The sequence below is a fragment of the Cricetulus griseus genome, chromosome 7 (assembly GCF_003668045.3).
Source record: "Cricetulus griseus strain 17A/GY chromosome 7, alternate assembly CriGri-PICRH-1.0, whole genome shotgun sequence".
Classification (NCBI taxonomy): domain Eukaryota; kingdom Metazoa; phylum Chordata; class Mammalia; order Rodentia; family Cricetidae; genus Cricetulus; species Cricetulus griseus.
In genome coordinates this window covers 14,159,747-14,177,853 of record NC_048600.1, presented here as the reverse complement: position 1 = coordinate 14,177,853, position 18,107 = coordinate 14,159,747, and the positions used below count along the sequence as shown (strand labels likewise).

Here is an 18,107-nt window from a genome sequence, read left to right as displayed (position 1 = left end):
CCCCAGCATGTGTGGCACACAGCTCACTAAGTTGGGAACCTGGAGCACACTGCACAGCCTTTAGGCAGCTCAGCAGGTTGGAGAGTGTCCTTCCCAGGTGCCTCAGTTGGTTTAAACCTCTGCTGGGTCTGGTCTGAGTCTTCTTTGCAACTTGGCTTTGGGTGGGACCTAGTGAATCTGGTCAGTTTCAGGGACTTCCTGAAGCACTTTTGAGTTGTTTACCTTCCTGTTCAAGAAGCTTCCTGCAGGACCGAATGTTTTAATCTCAAGGAATTTGTTACTAAACATATGATCACGCTATTCAAGAGATACCCTGTACCAGGTGGAAAAGTGAACTTTGATTCACTGACCAATTTCATCGCTTTGCCCTTTGTCTGCCCTGTCCCCTCTAAAATATTTTTAGAAAAGAATATTTAACAAATGTTTTAGTTTTTAAAATCACATTAACTGGGTCTGGAGAGATGGCTTGGCAGCGAAGGGCACTTGTTGCTCTTGAGGATAATCTCAATGCATTCCCGGGGCTAAAGAGTGCTTTCAAAGGACTGATCCTGCAGAAGACTCCCTGGTGGCTACAAGTGGTGACTAGGTCCAGGTGGGTAATGGCACCAGTCAGCTGGGCACAGGAAGTGATTGATGGGCTTTGTTCCTTTGCAGTGTGATTTCACAAGTTTATGATCCCAGATGCTTGAGGCAAAAGGTTTGAAAGTTCAAGGGCTGGCTGTGCTAGACAGGAAGTTCAAGGCCAGTCCAAGCAACTTACTGAGCCTTATCTGAAGACCAAAAGTGAAAGACAGGCTGGGGATGTATCTCAGTGCTAGAGCACTTGTTTGGCATGTGCCAGGTCCTGGGTATAAAAAAATAAAAGGAAAAAGCTGGGGGCTGGTGTCTGCACTTGACACTGCGGCTCAAGGCTGTGATGCCCATTGCATTGAGGGAGGTTAAGGCAGGAAAGTGAGCTAACTTAGACCACACACACACACACACACACACACACACACACACACACACACACACACACACTCCCTTGTCTCAAAGAAACAAAACAAAAACAAATAAAGTGTCATCTGCTGCCATTTCCTTTGGGGCTCAAGGCCAAATGTCAAATGCATCAGATGTAAGGGTTTGTGTATACACACGTGGAAGTTTCTTGAGGGCACAGAGTCCATGCATGGAGCCTTTTAAGGACCAGCTTAGGGGCCAAGGTCCACTTCTTGGAGGGCACTCAGCTACGACCCGCCTGCACCTGCAGAGGGCGCCGCAGGCACACTGAGGTGAAGAGAGCCTCAGGCTGGGTGCGAGGTCATGGCCAGCACAGCTTCTGGGAAGGCTTGTCTTCCTAAGGGAACTCCTGAGCTGCAGCAGGAAGGGATGAACGTTGACGGGGAAAGAAAGAGAAGATGAAAAAACGAGTTCAGCCACTGGCCCAGTCGTTCAGGTGCCTGAGCCTGTTTCCCATCTGTAGTGTGGGCTGGGATGGGGATGGATTTGGAAAGTGCTCTTACAAGGATTCGGAGACAACTTAGATCCCAAGTGTCACCTTCCTTTCTGCTCCCCCTAGTCTAAGCATCCCCGCCGCTCGCTAGCCTCCAGCTTGGAGTAGCCGATGTGGGTAACGCAGCAGAGATGGATACGGACTCCACGAAGCAGTGGCACAAGGGGACACCTAGGACACCGGGCCAGGACCCCATGGACCTGGTTCTTCTCCCCATCCCGAGCGTGGGGTCGCCGGCGGTCACCTGGGCACTCCGGGGGTCGCGGGCCCGGCGGGCGGGGCGCGGGGCGGGGATGGGGGCGGGGGCCGGCGCCCCGTGGGAGGAGGCCGGCCACGTGACTCCCGCAGCCCGGCCGGGCTGCTAGGAGGGGAGCTCTGCTAAGGCCCCGGGTGGTGGCGGCGGGCGCGGAGCCCGAGCCGCGCGGGACTGGCCGTCGGGGCCCCGAGACGGCGGCCCCCGGAGAGCTCCGATGCCATGGAGAAGCTGGCAGCCGGGCTGGCCGGACTGCGCTGGAGCATGGGCGCTTTCCCGCTCGACCTCATCGTCAGCCGCTGCCGCCTGCCCACGCTCGCCTGCCTCGGGCCAGGTACCGGGTGTCCCGGGAGGGGACAGGGGTGGCGTGCAAGAGCGCCGACAGTCGGGGCCCCGCTCGCCTGGGGCTGGCGGGACCGCAGTGTGCACTTGGGCCCCTGCCCTCCCAGTCCCCGGCGATCCGAGCCTCGCCTGCCTTCTGGGGCGGCTCCTGAGACAACCGGAGCCCCCGAGCCCGGGGACCGCTTTCTGAGCCCCATCTGAGCACAGTGATAGAAACTGGCCGCACGGCTGGGACAAAGTTTTCAGTCCCCTCTGGAGCCAAGAGCGTAGCTGAGCCTCTGGGCCGCTCCGTCGGTGCACCCCGCTTTCCTGGCGCTTGTCCACCACTGCCCCGGCCGGCCGCACCCCCTTGATCCCTTTGTCTTCAGCCTCTCACCTTCGTCCTCCTGCGTCCCTTGGAACTCTTTCCCCTACCATCACCCGCTACTCCCTTTTTGGGGACATTTCTTGAACCGTCCTTTGGCATCCTAAGGTCCTCTGGTTAAGGGCGGGCTACCCTCAGGAGAGGCCTGAGTGAGCCGGCCCACTAGGCGTCCCCCCTCTCCCCCCCAGCACAGGACCCTCGGCCCTCCCCCACCTCTGGTTCTATTTCTCCAGCAGTCCCCCGGTGTTCCGATGATGGGACCGGGACCTTATTTGGGAGAGCCTGAGGGTTGCACCGAGCGAGAGGACTGTAGTGTTGGGGGAAAGGGGAGCTGTTTGGCTGGGGGAGGGGCGGGAGCCGGGGCTGGCAGCCAGGCCGGGGGGTTTTGTGTGTGAGAAGAATAGAGGTTTGGCCCGCGTTGGCACACTCGCTTCCCTGAATGCTAATGGGACTCCTGTGCTGTCTTCTTCTTGGACTGGCAGCCTCTCCTCTGACCGGCAACAGCAAGAACTGGGTACAGTGGGCACCAGGCAGGCTGGAACACGCTCTGTGGGACATCGGTGTCCGGGTCCATTAGCAGGAATACCTGGCAGTCGAACTCTTGTCGGACTTCACTTACCGCTCAGCGTGTGATCCCAAGACTGTGTGTGCAGCTGGGCTGTGTCTGCTTGTGAATAGGAAATTCTGCCCTAGGTTCTTCCTGCTCACTTCCCACGCATCTCTTTGACACCCCTTTCTTTGAGTTCTTTTCTGAGCCCTTGTGTATAGGCTAGGCCTTCTCTGCGCTGACACCTGTGCCTCTGCCACCGACCACCTGGCTTTTGGGGGAGGGCCAGACAAAGATCGTGGAGTGGACATTCATTCATTGAATGAATGAATGAATGAAGGAATGAGCAATGGTGCCTGTGACCGCGTGGTTATGACTGTGGTCACCGTTACAGTATGAATGTATACTTGAAATGTTGTGTCCTTGAGGTCCCCTCGTGGGTGTGCATTCAGGAATCGTTCCTTGATACTGAGTTGTGCTGTTTAGGTGACAGGCATTTGAACTGTTGGTGATGGTGACCCCTGTATACCTGTGTGGCTTTGGCCTGTGTCCCTATGGAAGAGTGGGTGGGGCCTACCTATTAGGTTAGGCCTAAGAAAGAGCTTGTAGAGCTGGAGAGGGCAGACCTTCATCTCTTCCAGGAGCTAGAGAGCTGAGGAGGAAGTCTCAGACAAACCTCCCCTGGCATGCTCTGGCACACACATACTCACACACAGAGTGGACGATCCTCCCTTGAAGGCCCCGGATACGGCACCCATTCATACACACCATATGGGCATGCTTTTTGAACCCCTGCACTGTTAGAGTAAACCGTTTCCCGTGTGTGGGGAGTAGGGGGCTGGGAAGGAGACATCCCCACCCCCACTGTGCCCACCAGCTGCATCCAGGATACGCCCCATCAGTCTCCTGGAAGCTGGGCTGCTAGTCCTGCTCCCCTGGAAACCGTTGCTGGGGATGGAGCCTCTTGGGCCCAGACCCCTCCCAACTCCAGCACCTCTGCCCTAGTGCTGCTTTCTGAAGCCTAGTCTCCCTCCTCCCCCTATTGCGTTTCCTAAATCCCCTGCATGTCTTACCCCAACTTTAAGGAATGGGTTCTCAAGGTGAGATTTGGGTGTCCAGGGTTCACTCCCCCGGTCCTGTGACCATGAGACTGAGTGGCAGTGGGTGGAGAGAGAGTGTCTCTCTGAATGATCCAGGAGTGGGCTCCTGTAAGCCTTGCCACTCTGAGCTAGCTGACAGTGACTTTGTGAGCTCTCCTAGACAGGACCCACAGGAACAGATTCCTCCTCGGTCCTCCCTTGCCTAGCCTAGGTCCTGACTAGGTGGGATCCTGCTGGTGTGAATTTGCCTGGTTCAAGAACAAAGTCTCTCTTACTCCACCCCTGCCTGATGATGTCCCCCTCCCCCACATCCCTACAAGCGCTCAGCTCAGTGCTTCAAACTTGCTTCCTCCCCACCTCCTGAGGCCTGAACATGCCTGGAGGGCAGGAGCTGGCTGGCCCAGACTCATCCACTGGGAGTCCCCAGCCCCGGCTTGGGCTGGGACAGCAGACACTGCAGTGGGATGATGAATGAGACGCTGTGGATGCTATAGTTGCGGAGGCCCCACAGGGAGTCAGAGCTCTGAGGTTCAGGATGGACTCACACAGCCCAGAGGCCACAGCTGACAGCTGACTGCCCACCCCCCAGTGTTGCTGAGCAGTGCAGGGATCACGGGGAGCAATTCCTGGGCAGGGGCTTGATGAGGAATGGGGGTGGGGATCACCCAGTCTCTTTTTCCTCTCCTAACCGTTCCTCTTCTTTCCTTCTGCCTCTCTCTTCCTTTCCCTCCCAGGGGAGTATGCTGAGGGCGTCAGTGAGCGTGACATCCTGCTGATCCACTCCTGCCGCCAGTGGACAACAGTGACAGCCCACACCCTGGAGGAGGGCCACTACGTCATTGGGCCCAAGATTGACATTCCCCTGCAGTACCCAGGTGTGCCCAGCTAGGGCCAGATGACTCAGGATCTTGGAGCATGGGGAGGCAGGAGAGACTGGAACCAAGGATGCAAGGGGGATGTATAGCAGAAGCCATCAAGGATCACCTTCCCTTGGAGCTTCAGGAATGAGCTAGTGGAGTGATGGCTAGGGGTCATGGTTAGAATTAGGGCCTAGGAGTTTCAGTACTGTTTCTGAAGTGGTGGCACTCAGGTCTACAGACTTTAGAATATATTTGGTTTTTTGAGACAGGGTTTCTCTGTGTAGCTTTGGAGCCTATCCTGGCACTCAGGCTGGCTTCAAACTCACAGAGATCTGCCTGCCTCTGCCTCCTGAGTGCTGGGATTAAAGGCATGCGCCACCAATGCCCTACTTTATATTTTAGATAGGCTTTTTTTTTTTCCATATAGCTCAGGCTGGCTTTGAACTCATGTCTAGCTTCTTGCCTCAGCCTCCAAAGCCATTGTGCTAGGTCACATTTTATTTATATTTTTAAATATATTTTGAAGAAATGATTAAAGATGTACTCTCTCTTTTGGTTTCTCAAGACAGGGTTTCTCTGTAGCTTTGTTTTTTATATTTGTTTTTTAAGACAGGGTCTCACTCTATAGATCAGACTGACCTTGACCTCACAGAGATCTGTCTGCCTCTGCGTCTCAAGTGCTGGGGACTAGAGGTGTGCATCACCACAGCTGTCAAAATGTACCCACCTCTTTAAGCCACTACAAATCAAACTTTATCCCTAATTGGAGAGCTTCAAGGCTGTACCCTAAGCTGCCTTTAACTTTTTCATGTGCAAACAAAGAGAATGTCTGCTAGAACCTTCTTAGTACCAAGGATTGCTGAGGCCAGTTTATGGCTGCCTGTCAGTTTGGATTCCCCCCCCCCCCATTTTGTGTTAAACTTAGTCTTCCTGGACTGGCTTTTTAAACAATGCTGAAGTGTTAGCCTTCTAAAAAATCTGCTAACTACCCAATTTCATGTGTTTTATATCCACTTTTTATTCGTTTGAAGTACTGGGGTTAAAACTAAGGCCTCATGCAAGCTAGGCAAGTGCTTTACCAGTGAGGCACATCCCCATTCTACCTTTTTAATTTTTCTTAGATTTTTATTCATTCATTGTGTGTGTGTGTGTGTGTGTGTGTGTGTGTGTGTGTGTGTTTGCACATGTGTGTGACAGCACATGTGGAAATCAGAGAACAGCTTGCATATTCTTAACTTCTATCGTGTGAGGCAAGAAACCAAACACAGGTCTTCATGCTTGGCTGCAAAGCATGGCTACTGCTGAGCCATCCCAGCTATCTTTTTATTTTGAGGCATGGTCTTGAAAAGTTGCCTAGGTTTGCTCTGTCGTCCAGGCAGGTCTTGAACTAGCGCCTGGCTCTTGGTGTTTTATGAATGGTTTTGTTTGAAGATAGATCTACTGCTATAAGAAGTGTAGCACTTCGACTTTGCAGGAGGTCAGTGACCTCTGCCTGGGGTCACAGGGCCACTCAGAGAAGTCAAGGTCAAAACCCAGGTATCCTAACCACTGGGCTCTGCTTGTTGCACCATGCCAGCACCACAGGGCTGTTGTCCTCATGGTACCAGTGCCATCCCAGAAGACTCTCCACACAAGCCTAGGGTAGCTACAGCTAGTGCATTCCAGATCTTGGATTGGGAGTTGGACTTCATTGTTTTGTTCTCACCATTTCCCTCCCTTTAACTGGAGAGTGAGGCTCCAAGTCTGGGCTTTTCTCTCCTGTACAGCTCTTCTGCTCCAGCCCCCAACAAGGGCTGCAGCCTTAGGAGCCAGGAAGGCTCACATTCCTTCCCTGGCCTAACCACTGCTCCCTCTGGCCTGGGCCTCCCTTGAGTCAGTGGGACAAGGCCTAAACCTTGCCCCAGGTTTGATCTCTTTACTGCACACTTTCAGGGCTGGCCTCTGTCCTTCCAACCCCCCAGGGAGGAAGCCCCCCCAAGGATCTGGCTGACTCGTGGTTCTGTCCTGGTTGCAGGCTTTTGGTGCCTGCTCAAGCTAGAAATTCCCCTAGCTGAGAATCCGGCATTGACCCTACCTTCTTGGGCTAAAAAACCCCCATCAGTTTGGGAAAGCCTTCCCATTCACTGGTGTCTTTAAAATCCTGGGAAACCAAGTCACAGAGCTCCCAGCAAACTCTGAATGGAGGGAGGGAGGGAGGGAGGGAGGGAAGCCCCTAATCCTTTCCCCCATCCATTTTGATGCCTCCTCAGTGAGCATGAGAGGTGGGGACAGGACAGTGGGGTGACAGCTGGCCTGCAGGGCCTGCGGGCCCCAGCTCTCTCTTCCGCTGGGTGCCTCACTCACTTCAAGGGAGTGAAAGGAGGGGGCTGGGCCTCCAAAGAGGCTCAGAGTGCAGGCTCCACGCTGAGCCCTCCCAATGAATTAATAATGGCACTGTCCAGGCCGGCTGTGGCCAGGCTCGGCCAGCGGGGGAGGGGTGGGGCTGGGGGCGCTGTCACTGTGGCTGCCCTCTGTCTCCAGGCTGCTGGGCGGGAGTCAGGGTGACTTAGTGTCTAGAGACATCCAGGCCAGTGCTGCCCGTCTAGACACCTTCCCCAAGCAGAGCCCTAGTCAGGTGAGCCCCTCCTCTCAACTCCAATGTGAGCTCAATAATATGCTTCCATTTTACATGTAAGAATCCAAAGTCTAGGTGATTCCTCTTGCTGATTGGTGATGCAGCCAAGACTCAGTCACATCTGGCTCTGGTCTATGCTCTGTCCCACCTTACAGCTGCAGTACCTAATTGGGACTTGTGTAACTAGGCAGGAGCGACTAGTTGCTACCGCCATTCTTTAGCAGTGCTCACCGTGGGTCAGGTTTTGGGAGGAGCTGTAGGGTGCTGCTTTCTGGAACGGATGGTCAGCATAGTGCAAATGTGTTTTGAGACTGCAGAGTGCTACGGTCGGTCCCCAGATCCCGCAGGCCTTGTTTGCCGCTGACACTTGTGGGAGGCAGGAGAGGAAGCTGTAGGGTAGAGAGGATTCTAGAGGCCAAAGCATGACTCCCGGGAGGTCTCCCTTCCTTCCTCGCTGCAGAAATGACCCGGCTTGGCGGCTGAGGGGGGCGGTGCTGGGTACCATGGTTACATCGATCTTCCCTGCCACATCCTCCCATATTCCAACCCAGACTGGGCTCCAAATCTCGACATGGGCAGCAGGCATTTCTCCATGCCTGGCTGCTTGTGGTTGAGGAATGGGGGTTTGTGTGTGGATATGGAGACAGAGGAGACTCCTGTTCCTCGACACTGGCCCCTCCTCATTTTATCCCTGATGCTTTAGGCAGCCACATCTCTTCCCTCTAGTGTCTGGGAGGTTGAGGATGGGCCAGGACCCTCACTGCAGCTTGCTCTAGGACACTACCCCTGTCCTCCCTTCTCTTTCTTGCTCCATGCTGGGTGTTGGTGGTCCAGGTCCTGCCATTGGCCAGCAGCTTTCAGGCACCAGGGGTCTCTTAGTCTCCTCTGCCTCTGGTTGGGCTTTGGGAAAACACACACTCTTCACTGTGTGTTTTTACTAGGAGCATTGTGGGCATGTTTCTGGGACATGGATCCCCAAAGGGCTAAGACCCTCTTTCCCACTTCCTAACACCCCTGTCCCACACCGCTGCACTAGTGCTCAGTCCGTTGCTCTAAGTAGTGTCCCCACACATACAAGTGGCACTGCCCTATGGAGCACCATCTGAGGCTCCTCAGGCTCTTCTTGTTGGTCTTCGGGTTCTACCTCCATCATCTTCCTCTTGTTTCCCAGAGTGGAGGAGTTGACCATCCCTGCAGTGGGCCGGCCATGCCTATGACCCTCGCTCCTTTCCTTCTCCACGTCCCTCCTTGTGTCACCGGGCTCTGAGGAGTCTTCCTCCTGAGTAACTCATAGGTCTGCTCACTGTGTGCTGTTCCCTGGCTCTTCTCCAGGATTTGTTACTGGATTGCTTGCCTGTCTTGCCAGAGCTCATCTTGGATCAATGCATATCCTTGCTCAAACTCCTCCAGGGGGCCTCATTCATTTTTTCCTTGGTTTTATTGTGTGTGTGTTTGTGTGTGTGTACACACATGCATGTGTATGTGAGGTTTATGCAAGTCTGTATGTCAGAATGTGAGTGGGCAAATGTGTATGCATATACACTTGTGCCAAGGCCCAAGATTGGCATCAGGTGTCTTCTTTGGTTGCCTCTGTACTTCATATATTGAGGCAGCATCTTCCCTCCTGCTGATCTGGCTTGCCAGCATGCTCTGAGGATTTCCTGTCTCCACCTCCTTCAAGCTGGGATTGCTAGGTGGGCCATGCCCACCTAGCTTGCCTTTTGGGCACTGGGGATCTGAACTCCGATCCTCAGGTTTGCACAATGAACACTTTATCTGCTGGGTCATGTCGTCAACCCCCCTCATTTCTTACAGAATAAAAGTCCATCCTGGAAAGTCCCTTTCATTTGAAAGGTGCAGCTTGGTGATCCCCCTGCACATTGTACTGGGCAGGTCTCTCTTTTGGAGCTCTTTTCTCACAGGTGTGCCTCAGGACTTGTCACTTGCAATCACCACTTCGTATTTACTCACTGTCTCACCTACCATGCCTGAATTTCTCAAGAGAACAGACTGTTTACAGAACTGTCCATTCTGGAGGGCCTGCCATAGTGACTGATGTTATAGTGCGTGTGCCATGAAGGGAAACTGTCCTTCTGTCCTTACTCCATCACCCCGCTGTTAGTTCCTCTCCTATTCTGACCTCTTCCTTTGAACTCTTCTCAGCCTGTCTTTAAGCTTAAAGGCACAAACATGGGTGTGGCTGGTGAGGCAAGACAGACACTTTACATGGGATGTCAGTATACCCGCCTTCTGCCTGCCTGAATTCCCAGAGAGACTATGAGTTTAGGATAGCAATTAGAGACCTGAGTGAGTGTTCCTAGGATGCAGACCTGGCCTTCCCCAGCAGCCTGTGTCCCTTCCCTGTGCAGGCAAGTTCAAGCTCCTGGAGCAGGCTCGGGATGTCAGAGAGCCGGTGAGATACTTCAGCAGTGTGGAGGAGGTGGCCAGCGTTTTTCCTGACCGAATCTTTGTAATGGAAGCCATCACCTTCAGTGTCAAGGTCAGTCCTGGCACAGGGTAGGATCTTTCCAAGCTCACCTTCCCCCAGGTTAGAGTGTGAAGGGAGGAAGGGAGAGAGGGAGGAAGGGAGAGAGAGAGAGGGAGGGAGGGAAGGAAGGGTAGGTGGCTTCCATGTACCCTTTGGTACAGTCAGGCCATGCCAGAAAAGCATTCAGCAGACAGGACTTCCTAGGAAGGGTGGTGAAGCAGGAATGGTGTGTGGAAGGGTCACGACCTGATGAGAACATTCGGGGTGGCCTTCTTGTCCATTAGTTCCTTTCTCTTTACAGTAAGTAGTCTTGAGCATTGTTATCACTTAATAAAACCTGCCATGACTGAGCACTTTCAAAGTATACCTCTATACTAAGAGTATCATATGAGGTAACTAAGGACCTAAGGAAAACATTAAAAGTCGCACAGCTTTTCTCCAGTACCAGTCCGGTGCTCTTGCAGGAAAGGAACGGAGACCCCGAGGAGCTTGGAGCTCAGCGGTGTGTGACTTTCCTTGGTACCCTGGTTCGAGCCTCACCTTGTCTCTGGGATTCCCCAGGTGGTGTCAGGCGAGTTCAGCGAGGACAGCGAGGTGTACAACTTCACACTACATGCGGGCGACGAGCTCACGCTCATGGGCCAGGCAGAGATTCTGTGCGCCAAGACCACCAAGGAGCGCTCGCGCTTCACCACGCTCCTGCGCAAGCTGGGCCGCGCTGGGGCCCTGGCCGGAATGGGTGGCCCCGGGAACGTGGGGGCCACGGGGGGTGGCGGTGGGACCGCCAGGCCCGTCAAAGGCAAGATGCCCTGTCTCATCTGCATGAACCACCGCACCAACGAAAGCCTGAGCCTGCCTTTCCAGTGCCAGGGCCGCTTCAGCACGCGCAGCCCGCTGGAGCTGCAGATGCAGGAGGGCGAGCACACGGTGCGCGCCATCATCGAGCGCGTGCGGCTGCCGGTGAACGTGCTGGTACCCAGCCGGCCGCCACGCAACCCCTACGACCTACACCCGGTGCGGGAGGGCCACTGCTACAAGCTGGTCAGCATCATCTCCAAGACGGTGGTGCTGGGGCTGGCGCTGCGCCGCGAGGGTCCCGCGCCGCTGCACTTCCTGCTGCTCACCGACACGCCGCGCTTCGCTCTGCCGCAGGGCTTGCTGGCCGGAGACCCGCGCGTCGAGCGCCTGGTGCGCGATAGCGCCTCCTACTGTCGCGAGCGCTTCGATCCGGACGAGTACTCCACGGCTGTGCGGGAAGCACCCGCAGAGCTCGCCGACGAATGTGTCAGCCCGCGCAGGGCGCGCCTCTGTCTGCCCGCACCGCGCGCCCCCGGGCCCGTCCGTGCGCCTGGACCACCGGGTCGCCTAGGGCCGGCCCTGCCCGCGCCCGGTGACGGCGACCAGGAGTACGTGAGCCCCGATTGGGCGGGCGCACCCGAGTCCGCGGCCGCGTGCGCCGAGATCCCTTACGAGGAGCTGTGGGTGCATCAGGCCCCCGAGAACCTCGCCGATGCCCGTGTCCGTCCAGGGCTGCCAGGGCCGGACCTAATCTCCTTCGGGACTGTGGGGACCCCACGTCATGAGCCCGAGGCACCACCGCCTCCTGTACCCCCCAAATCCGAGGCGGTGAGTCAGCTTTGCTCTGTCTTCGAGGGAACTTGGGCAGGTTTTAGAGGCCCACAGAGGTATTGACACCCGGGCTCCTCGGATGTGACAGGATGACTAGAGCTAAGAGGGAAGGGGAGAGGGGAACAAACCAGAGCAATCACACAAGGCAGGAAGAACTAAGGGTGAACTGGAAACAGAGTTACCCGAAGGGAAAGTTTCAATGTCGTAAATGTCCGGAAATCACTTCCAGCAACCCTTAGGTTCCATGGGCGTTAGAACCACATTATAGGCTTTGAGATGCTCTGCGCTGAGGAGGAGTTTTGTTTGTTTGTTTGTTTTGTTTTTTCGAGACAGGGTTTCTCTGTGTAGCTTTGGAGCCTATCCTGGCACTCGCTCTGGAGACCAGGCAGGTGGAACTCACAGAGATCCACCTGCCTCTGCTTCCCGAGTTCTGGGATTAAAGGCGAGCGCCACCAACGCCCGGCGCTGAGGAGGATTTTTAACAGGTCCCCGTTTATGTCTTCAAGACATTTCCCTCAGCAGTCATACCTATTAGCACACTCTTTGTGGGGACTTAATTTGGAAGGATCCAGGTGGTAGATCCTGCCCCTCCCTTTTGTCCTTGTCACCAATCCTGCCCCCCCCAAGGAATATCTCTATCTGCTCCTCCCCCAATCTACTAATATTCACAGTGAATTTATGGTGGATTAGGGGACTATTGTGGGCCCAGTGTGAGGGGCAAAACTGGCTGTAGATGGGCCAAGTGGGTAGCTGGGTTATCTAGCTAGACAGGGCAGTCTCCCTGCTGGGTGGGGTAAGGTGTCAGGCACAGACCCACAGTCCCACCTGCTTAGGAAGTGAGACAAGGAGGGCCAGCTGCCTAGTGAGGCAGTCACCTTCTGTCTGCAGGTAAAGGAAGAGTGCCGCCTCCTTCATGCCCCTCCCGTACCTCCTCGGGGTGGCAGCTGTGGCAGGCTCACAGGCAGCCCGCCAGTGCCGCCCCGCTTTCCCAAGGTGCAGCCCGTCCACTCGCCCAGCTCCAGCCTCTCCTATTACTCTTCTGGCCTGCAGGATGGGTGAGTCACTGCCTTGGTACCTGGTTTTGCTCAGATGTGTGGAGTGGTGGTGGGTGGGCATCCCTGCACTGGGACTGGGTTCCGCTGCAGGAAAGCACTGTTGTTCTCTCTCTCTCTCTCTCTCTCTCTCTCTCTCTCTCTCTCTCTCTCTCTCTCTCTGTCCCTCCCTTTCTCCCCCCAACCCCCGCTCTCCGTCCTTCTATATTGATTTTATTTTATGCGTATGAGTGTTTTGTCTGTATGTATGTATGGAGGTCAGAAGAGGGCATCAGACCCCCTGGAACTGAAGTTATGGTTGGTTATGCGCCACCATGTGGGTGTTGGGAATAAACCTGGGCTTTGAGCAAGAACAACAAGTGCTCTTAACCACTGAGCCCAATCTTCAGCCTTGAGATCACCTGTTTTTCAATTTGTGCATTCTCAGTTTTAATTTCTCGTGCATGTTCTGCCATGATCTGGGGGCTTTGGGGTTGTAGGGCTAGGCAGCTTTGGTGAGAGTGGAGGGATGGTCTCCTGCTGCAGGCTGTGGGGGCCTGTGACTGTCCCTTCCCTCTCTCTCTGCCTTATGTGCACACCCTGTGTGTCTGTCTCTGTTTATAGGGCAGGATCCCGCAGTGGCAGTGGCTCTCCCTCACCGGATGCATACTCCCTCTATTGCTACCCTTGCACCTGGGGAGATTGCAAAGCCAGTGAATCCTCTAGTCGCTCGCCCCCAGGACCAATGCCGTCTACCACCACTCAGCCCAGCCAGGCCTCCAGAGCCCTAGCAGAGCCCGTGAGTGCTCGAACCACCTCCCTTGTAGGGCCAGACACCCCAGTGGTTAAAAACTACCATGGCTGTCCACCTCTGTTCAAGCCCTCCCATTCCCAGAAGCGCTTTGCTCCGTTCGGTGCGCTCAACCCCTTCTCTGGGCCTGCACACCCTTCAGGTTCTCCAGCAGCCTCTTCCTCTGGGTCCACATCCACCTCGGGTGCCCTGGCTACCTCCAGCCCCACACATTCACCAGGCCCAGGCCCAGGCCCTCAGGGCCAAGGTTACTCCTCCTCCTTATCATCCTCTGAGTGGCAGGAGCCAGCACTGGAGCCCTTGGACCCATTTGAGCTGGGGCAGGCTAGTCCTCCTGAGCTGGAGCTGCTGCGCTGCCAGGAGCCCAGAGCTGTGGGGGCACCTGGGTCTGGACCCTGCCTTTCACCGCTTGGTCCTCCCAAGGCCTTTGAGCCTGAAGGTTTGGTGCTGAGGCAGGTCTCGTCCTCATTGACACCAGCTGCCTTGCAGGGGCCTGAGACAGGAGGAACCCTACTCTTTCTCACCCAAGGGGGCCTGGAAGGGCCTCCTGGCAGTCCCAGGGAGGGGGCCACAGCCACTGGAGTCCGGGATGCCACCTCCTGGCAGCCACCAGCAGACTTGTCCGCCCTCTCCCTGGAAGAGGTCTCACGCAGCCTGCGCTTCATTGGGCTCTCAGAGGACGTGGTGAGCTTCTTTGCCCGAGAACGCATTGATGGAAGTATCTTCGTGCAACTCAGTGAAGACATCTTGGCTGATGACTTCCACCTCACCAAGCTTCAGGTCAAGAAGATCATGCAGTTCATCAAAGGCTGGAGACCCAAGATCTGAACTATCTGGCCAGCAGCTATATAGCCTGAATATTGGGAGTGGAGGCCATGGGGTCTGCCAGAAACAGCACTCCCAGGGGCCTTCCCACAGGGAAAATCTGGGCCAAGACTGAGGCTGCTCTGTAGGTTCTGAGTGTTCCAGGGGAGACACACTGGGAACTGTGGGCCTCTGGGACAGATCCTGCAGGAGCATGTCCTGCGTTTGTGAAGAAAACTTGGGGAGGAGGTGCTGCTGTGCACCTGCCCTCGGGGGGGACCTTTTGCTGCCTTCCCATAGCAGGGTAAAGATAGAGTGTGTCAACAGGTGGCTCTACGGTGGCAGAATGCAGCCTTTCAGATGTCACACACTTCTCAGCCCTTCACGTTCAGGTTAGAGAGCAAGGGAAGATGGCTCAGAGCTTTTGTAGTTTCCCCAAAGCACCCTCTCCTTCATCCTCTGTGCATTTTGGTCTACAGCTGCTCCAGAGTTAGGGGTGTCACTTCAGTCAATGAGGTACCCTCTTTCCATCTGCTCCCATGATTAGGCACTTGGCGCTGTGTATGCCCAGTACCCGAGTCTCTGCTTTGGGCTTTGCTCTGTCATCATCACAGCTACTTAAGGTTTCCCATGGGGCAGTCTGAAGACAGTTCCTGGGAGACGGGGAGAGTGGCTAGATGTAGGCTAGAAGCTCATCTTTGATTCTAGAAACAAGCAGTGATCAGATACTCCCACGCTGCCTGTCTCCCACTGTCAGTGTTTGGCTCTGAAGGACACTTGGGGTCTTTCTTGGTTGTCACTGGGACAGGACAGTGTGGCTGGTAAAGGGAGGCAGGTGGCTCAGGAAAGATGCTGGTTCGAGATCAGCCCTGTACTTACACATTTGCAGATGATTTCTGGGCCCCTCAGTCTCAAGTGTGGTAATCTGTGTGACAGCAAGAGGCCTGGCTAATGCACAAGCCCCACCCCCACTCTTCTTCAGCACCTCTAACAAGAACCACACCCCTCATGACCTCTGGTGTATGTGTGTGTGGGGGGGCAGAGGTGGCAGTTTTCTTGTCTGCCTTCCCTGACCTACCTAGATATTTATTTCTTGAGGTTTCTTTACCAATAGTTAAGCCCTGCCCACACCTGTGCCAGTCAGAGGGGAACCTGGAAGCTGTTTGTCTTCTCACAACTAATGAACCCTCAAGGATTAGGGAAATAAAGGCTAGACCACAAAGTAGTCAAAGTGTGGGACCCTGGGTGTTGGCTGATTCTTTTTTTGTGGAGGGCTGTGAAGACCAAGGGCACAATCTATGCATCTCTGGGCAGGGAAGGACTTTGGAATGGTGTGTGTAGCCTATTCTTAAAACTCCTAAATACACACTCCAGCCTGTAAAACTGCCCTTCCACAAGAATCTTCTAGTAACTTATTTTTGCCTGCATGTACGTCTGTGTGAGTGTCAGATTTTAGATTTACAGACAGTTGTTAGCTGCCATGTAGGTGCTGGGACTTGAACCTGTGTCCTCTAGGAAGAACAGTCAGTGCTCTTAACCACTGAACCATCTTTCCAGCCCCCCCTCCCACCCCCCCCACACACTCCTTTTCTGAGATAGAGTTTCTCTGTGTAGCCATGACTGGCCTGGAATTAGCTCTGTAGACCAGGCTGGCCTTGAACTAACAAAGATCCACCTGCCTCTGCCTCCCAGGTGCTGGGATTAAAGGCGTGCACCACCACCTTGAGTCTTAAGTAATTTTTTATCAGAATCTAAACCTTCTTGCTTAGAGGGAAGACCCAGAAGGCACAGCTCAGTGCCACCTATGGTCCCAGTGTAAGTGCTAGCACTGCCAGCTCCCTCGAGACACTTAGTCTTGGCCTTTGTGCATAGCCTACCTTCTGGTCATCTGAAAATCACGTTGAGATGACTCAACTTTAGAGCTGGTGTACCTGGCAGTGAACTATAACTGTTCAGTGGAGCCGGAGATAAGCTCCCCTTACAAGCAAGACAGAGGTAGGAGTCAGCACCATCTGGGTTTGGAAGGCAAAGTGTGGTGGGACCTGAATTAGCATTCTGTACAAACTCAGTGACTCAGTGGAACTCAGTTAGGAGCCTAGCACTACTTATACAACCAGGCCCTGTTGCTAGAATTAGAGTGTGAGAACTCTGCCACCAAGGGTGGGATGAACTGAGGCCACATGAGGTGGGGCTGATCTGCAGGCATCCATTCTCCCAGTTTTGCAGGATTCCAAAGCACCAGGCAAATGTTATCCTCTGCATAGCTCTCTCCCACAGACATCTTGAGAAGCCAGGGATGAGGCATGCCAAGGAAAAAAAAAAATTTCATACAATGGCACAGTGAGGAAATGAGTTTGGGGAAAGAAGTATCTTTCGCGTCCTGGTACACCATGCCCCTACTGTTCCCACTGCTCTCGCTGACCAGGGCTGCAACTGTGCTGTGGGCAGCCTAGCCAAGGTTCTTAGGCAGTCAAGCTTACAGGCATAGGCACACAAAGTCCATTTTCTGGCATCACAGTCTCCCTCTCAAGCAGCTGCCTCAACATCTCCCAGCACAGTTGTGTGCCACAGCACAGGGCTTTATTACTGAAGGGGGTGCTTAAACAGAAGGGCAGACAAGAAAACAGAGCAGGCAGGCAGAGGCCAATGGTCTGGATTTTATTGTTACCCTGTGTTTGGCTGGGTGCAGAAATGCCCTCCCCACTGCCAGTCCCCACTGGCCTCCAGGCCCACACAGGCAGCAGATGTTCTGGGTTACTCATAGCTGCTGCACTGGGCCTAAGGCAGGGCTGGCAAAAAGAGCACAGTGGGGCTCACCCTCCAACATGAAGTACAAACTCTTAATTCACTGTCAGACTTCACCAGGAGGTGAGCTGGTCAGGGCTGAAGGCACTGTGAGGGAGGAGCTTCCTGAAAATCTTGACAGCATGGCTGAGAAGCGGCGCTGCCAGCTGGGTTAGTGCATGGATGAGGCAGGATGGGAGGGCCTGCTCACTGGTAGAACTTCTTGCTGGAGCTGTTAGCATGGTCGAGGAGCAGCTGGCACGGGGTAAACTGAATTCCATAGGCAGACTCGTACTTCCGGAGCCGGTCTACTACTTTCTGGGCACCATACAGATCCACAAACCGGAAGGGCCCTGAGAAGACACAGTATTTCAGTGAAAGGGACAGTAACAAGTACAAAGATAGAGGAAGCCGGATTCCCAACCTGCACACTGACCTCCGAGACAAGGGGGAAAGCCAAGCCCAAACACCGCTCCAATGTCTCCCTCTGCAGGTGTGGCCAGGATCCCTTCCTGCAGGCACAGGACTGCCTCATTCACGAACCTCATTATCACACGGTATTGGATGTCTTCATCAGAGGAGCTGAGGAGAAGGAACAAGAAGGAACATTTAGCCAGAGAAACAACAGGAAGAGCTGGAGTGCAGCATGTGGGGTGCGGGTGAGCCCTAGGGAACCCAGTGGCCAGGAAGGACCACACCATCCTGAAAGATGACACAGCCCATCTCCTGGAAAAAGGGGTGGGACTTTCCCTAACTGGTATGAACACCCAAAATGGTCTGGCACAGAAAAAGTGCGATCATTTCCTGACAGCAACATCTGTGTATTTCCAAAGCTAACAAAGAGCAAGGGGGGTGCAGGGCAATGATTAACTTCAATGTAAGGGGGGGGGTGCAGGCGCCTGCATAATCCATCTCTCACCTTCAGTCACCAGACTCAAGCATCTTAGAGGGGGACTGAATATAGATCCCAGTTCCTTCACTGCCTTGC

At 54.6% G+C, this 18,107-nt stretch overlaps 2 protein-coding genes across 2 annotated transcripts in view; one reads left to right on the top strand and one right to left on the bottom strand.

Annotated features, from left to right (window-relative positions):
* Positions 1-1,940: 1,940 nt before the first annotated feature.
* Garem2 (GRB2 associated regulator of MAPK1 subtype 2) lies at positions 1,941-15,836 on the top strand. Its single transcript, XM_027424531.2, has 6 exons — positions 1,941-2,079; positions 4,833-4,973; positions 9,942-10,072; positions 10,622-11,686; positions 12,578-12,744; positions 13,345-15,836. Exons 1-6 carry the CDS (start codon positions 1,968-1,970, stop codon positions 14,357-14,359), a joined length of 2,631 nt encoding a protein of 876 aa, XP_027280332.1. The 5' UTR covers positions 1,941-1,967; the 3' UTR covers positions 14,360-15,836.
* Positions 15,837-16,972: 1,136 nt separating this feature from the next.
* Positions 16,973-18,107, bottom strand: part of Hadha (hydroxyacyl-CoA dehydrogenase trifunctional multienzyme complex subunit alpha) — a 31,588-nt gene continuing 30,453 nt past the window's right edge. Inside the window, exons 19-20 of the mRNA XM_027424529.2 lie at positions 17,556-17,701; positions 16,973-17,472 (exon numbers count right to left, since the gene is read on the bottom strand). Of these exons, the coding sequence (XP_027280330.1) occupies positions 17,327-17,472; positions 17,556-17,701 (292 nt within the window). The 3' untranslated portion in view covers positions 16,973-17,326. The remainder of the gene's footprint in view (positions 17,473-17,555; positions 17,702-18,107) is intronic.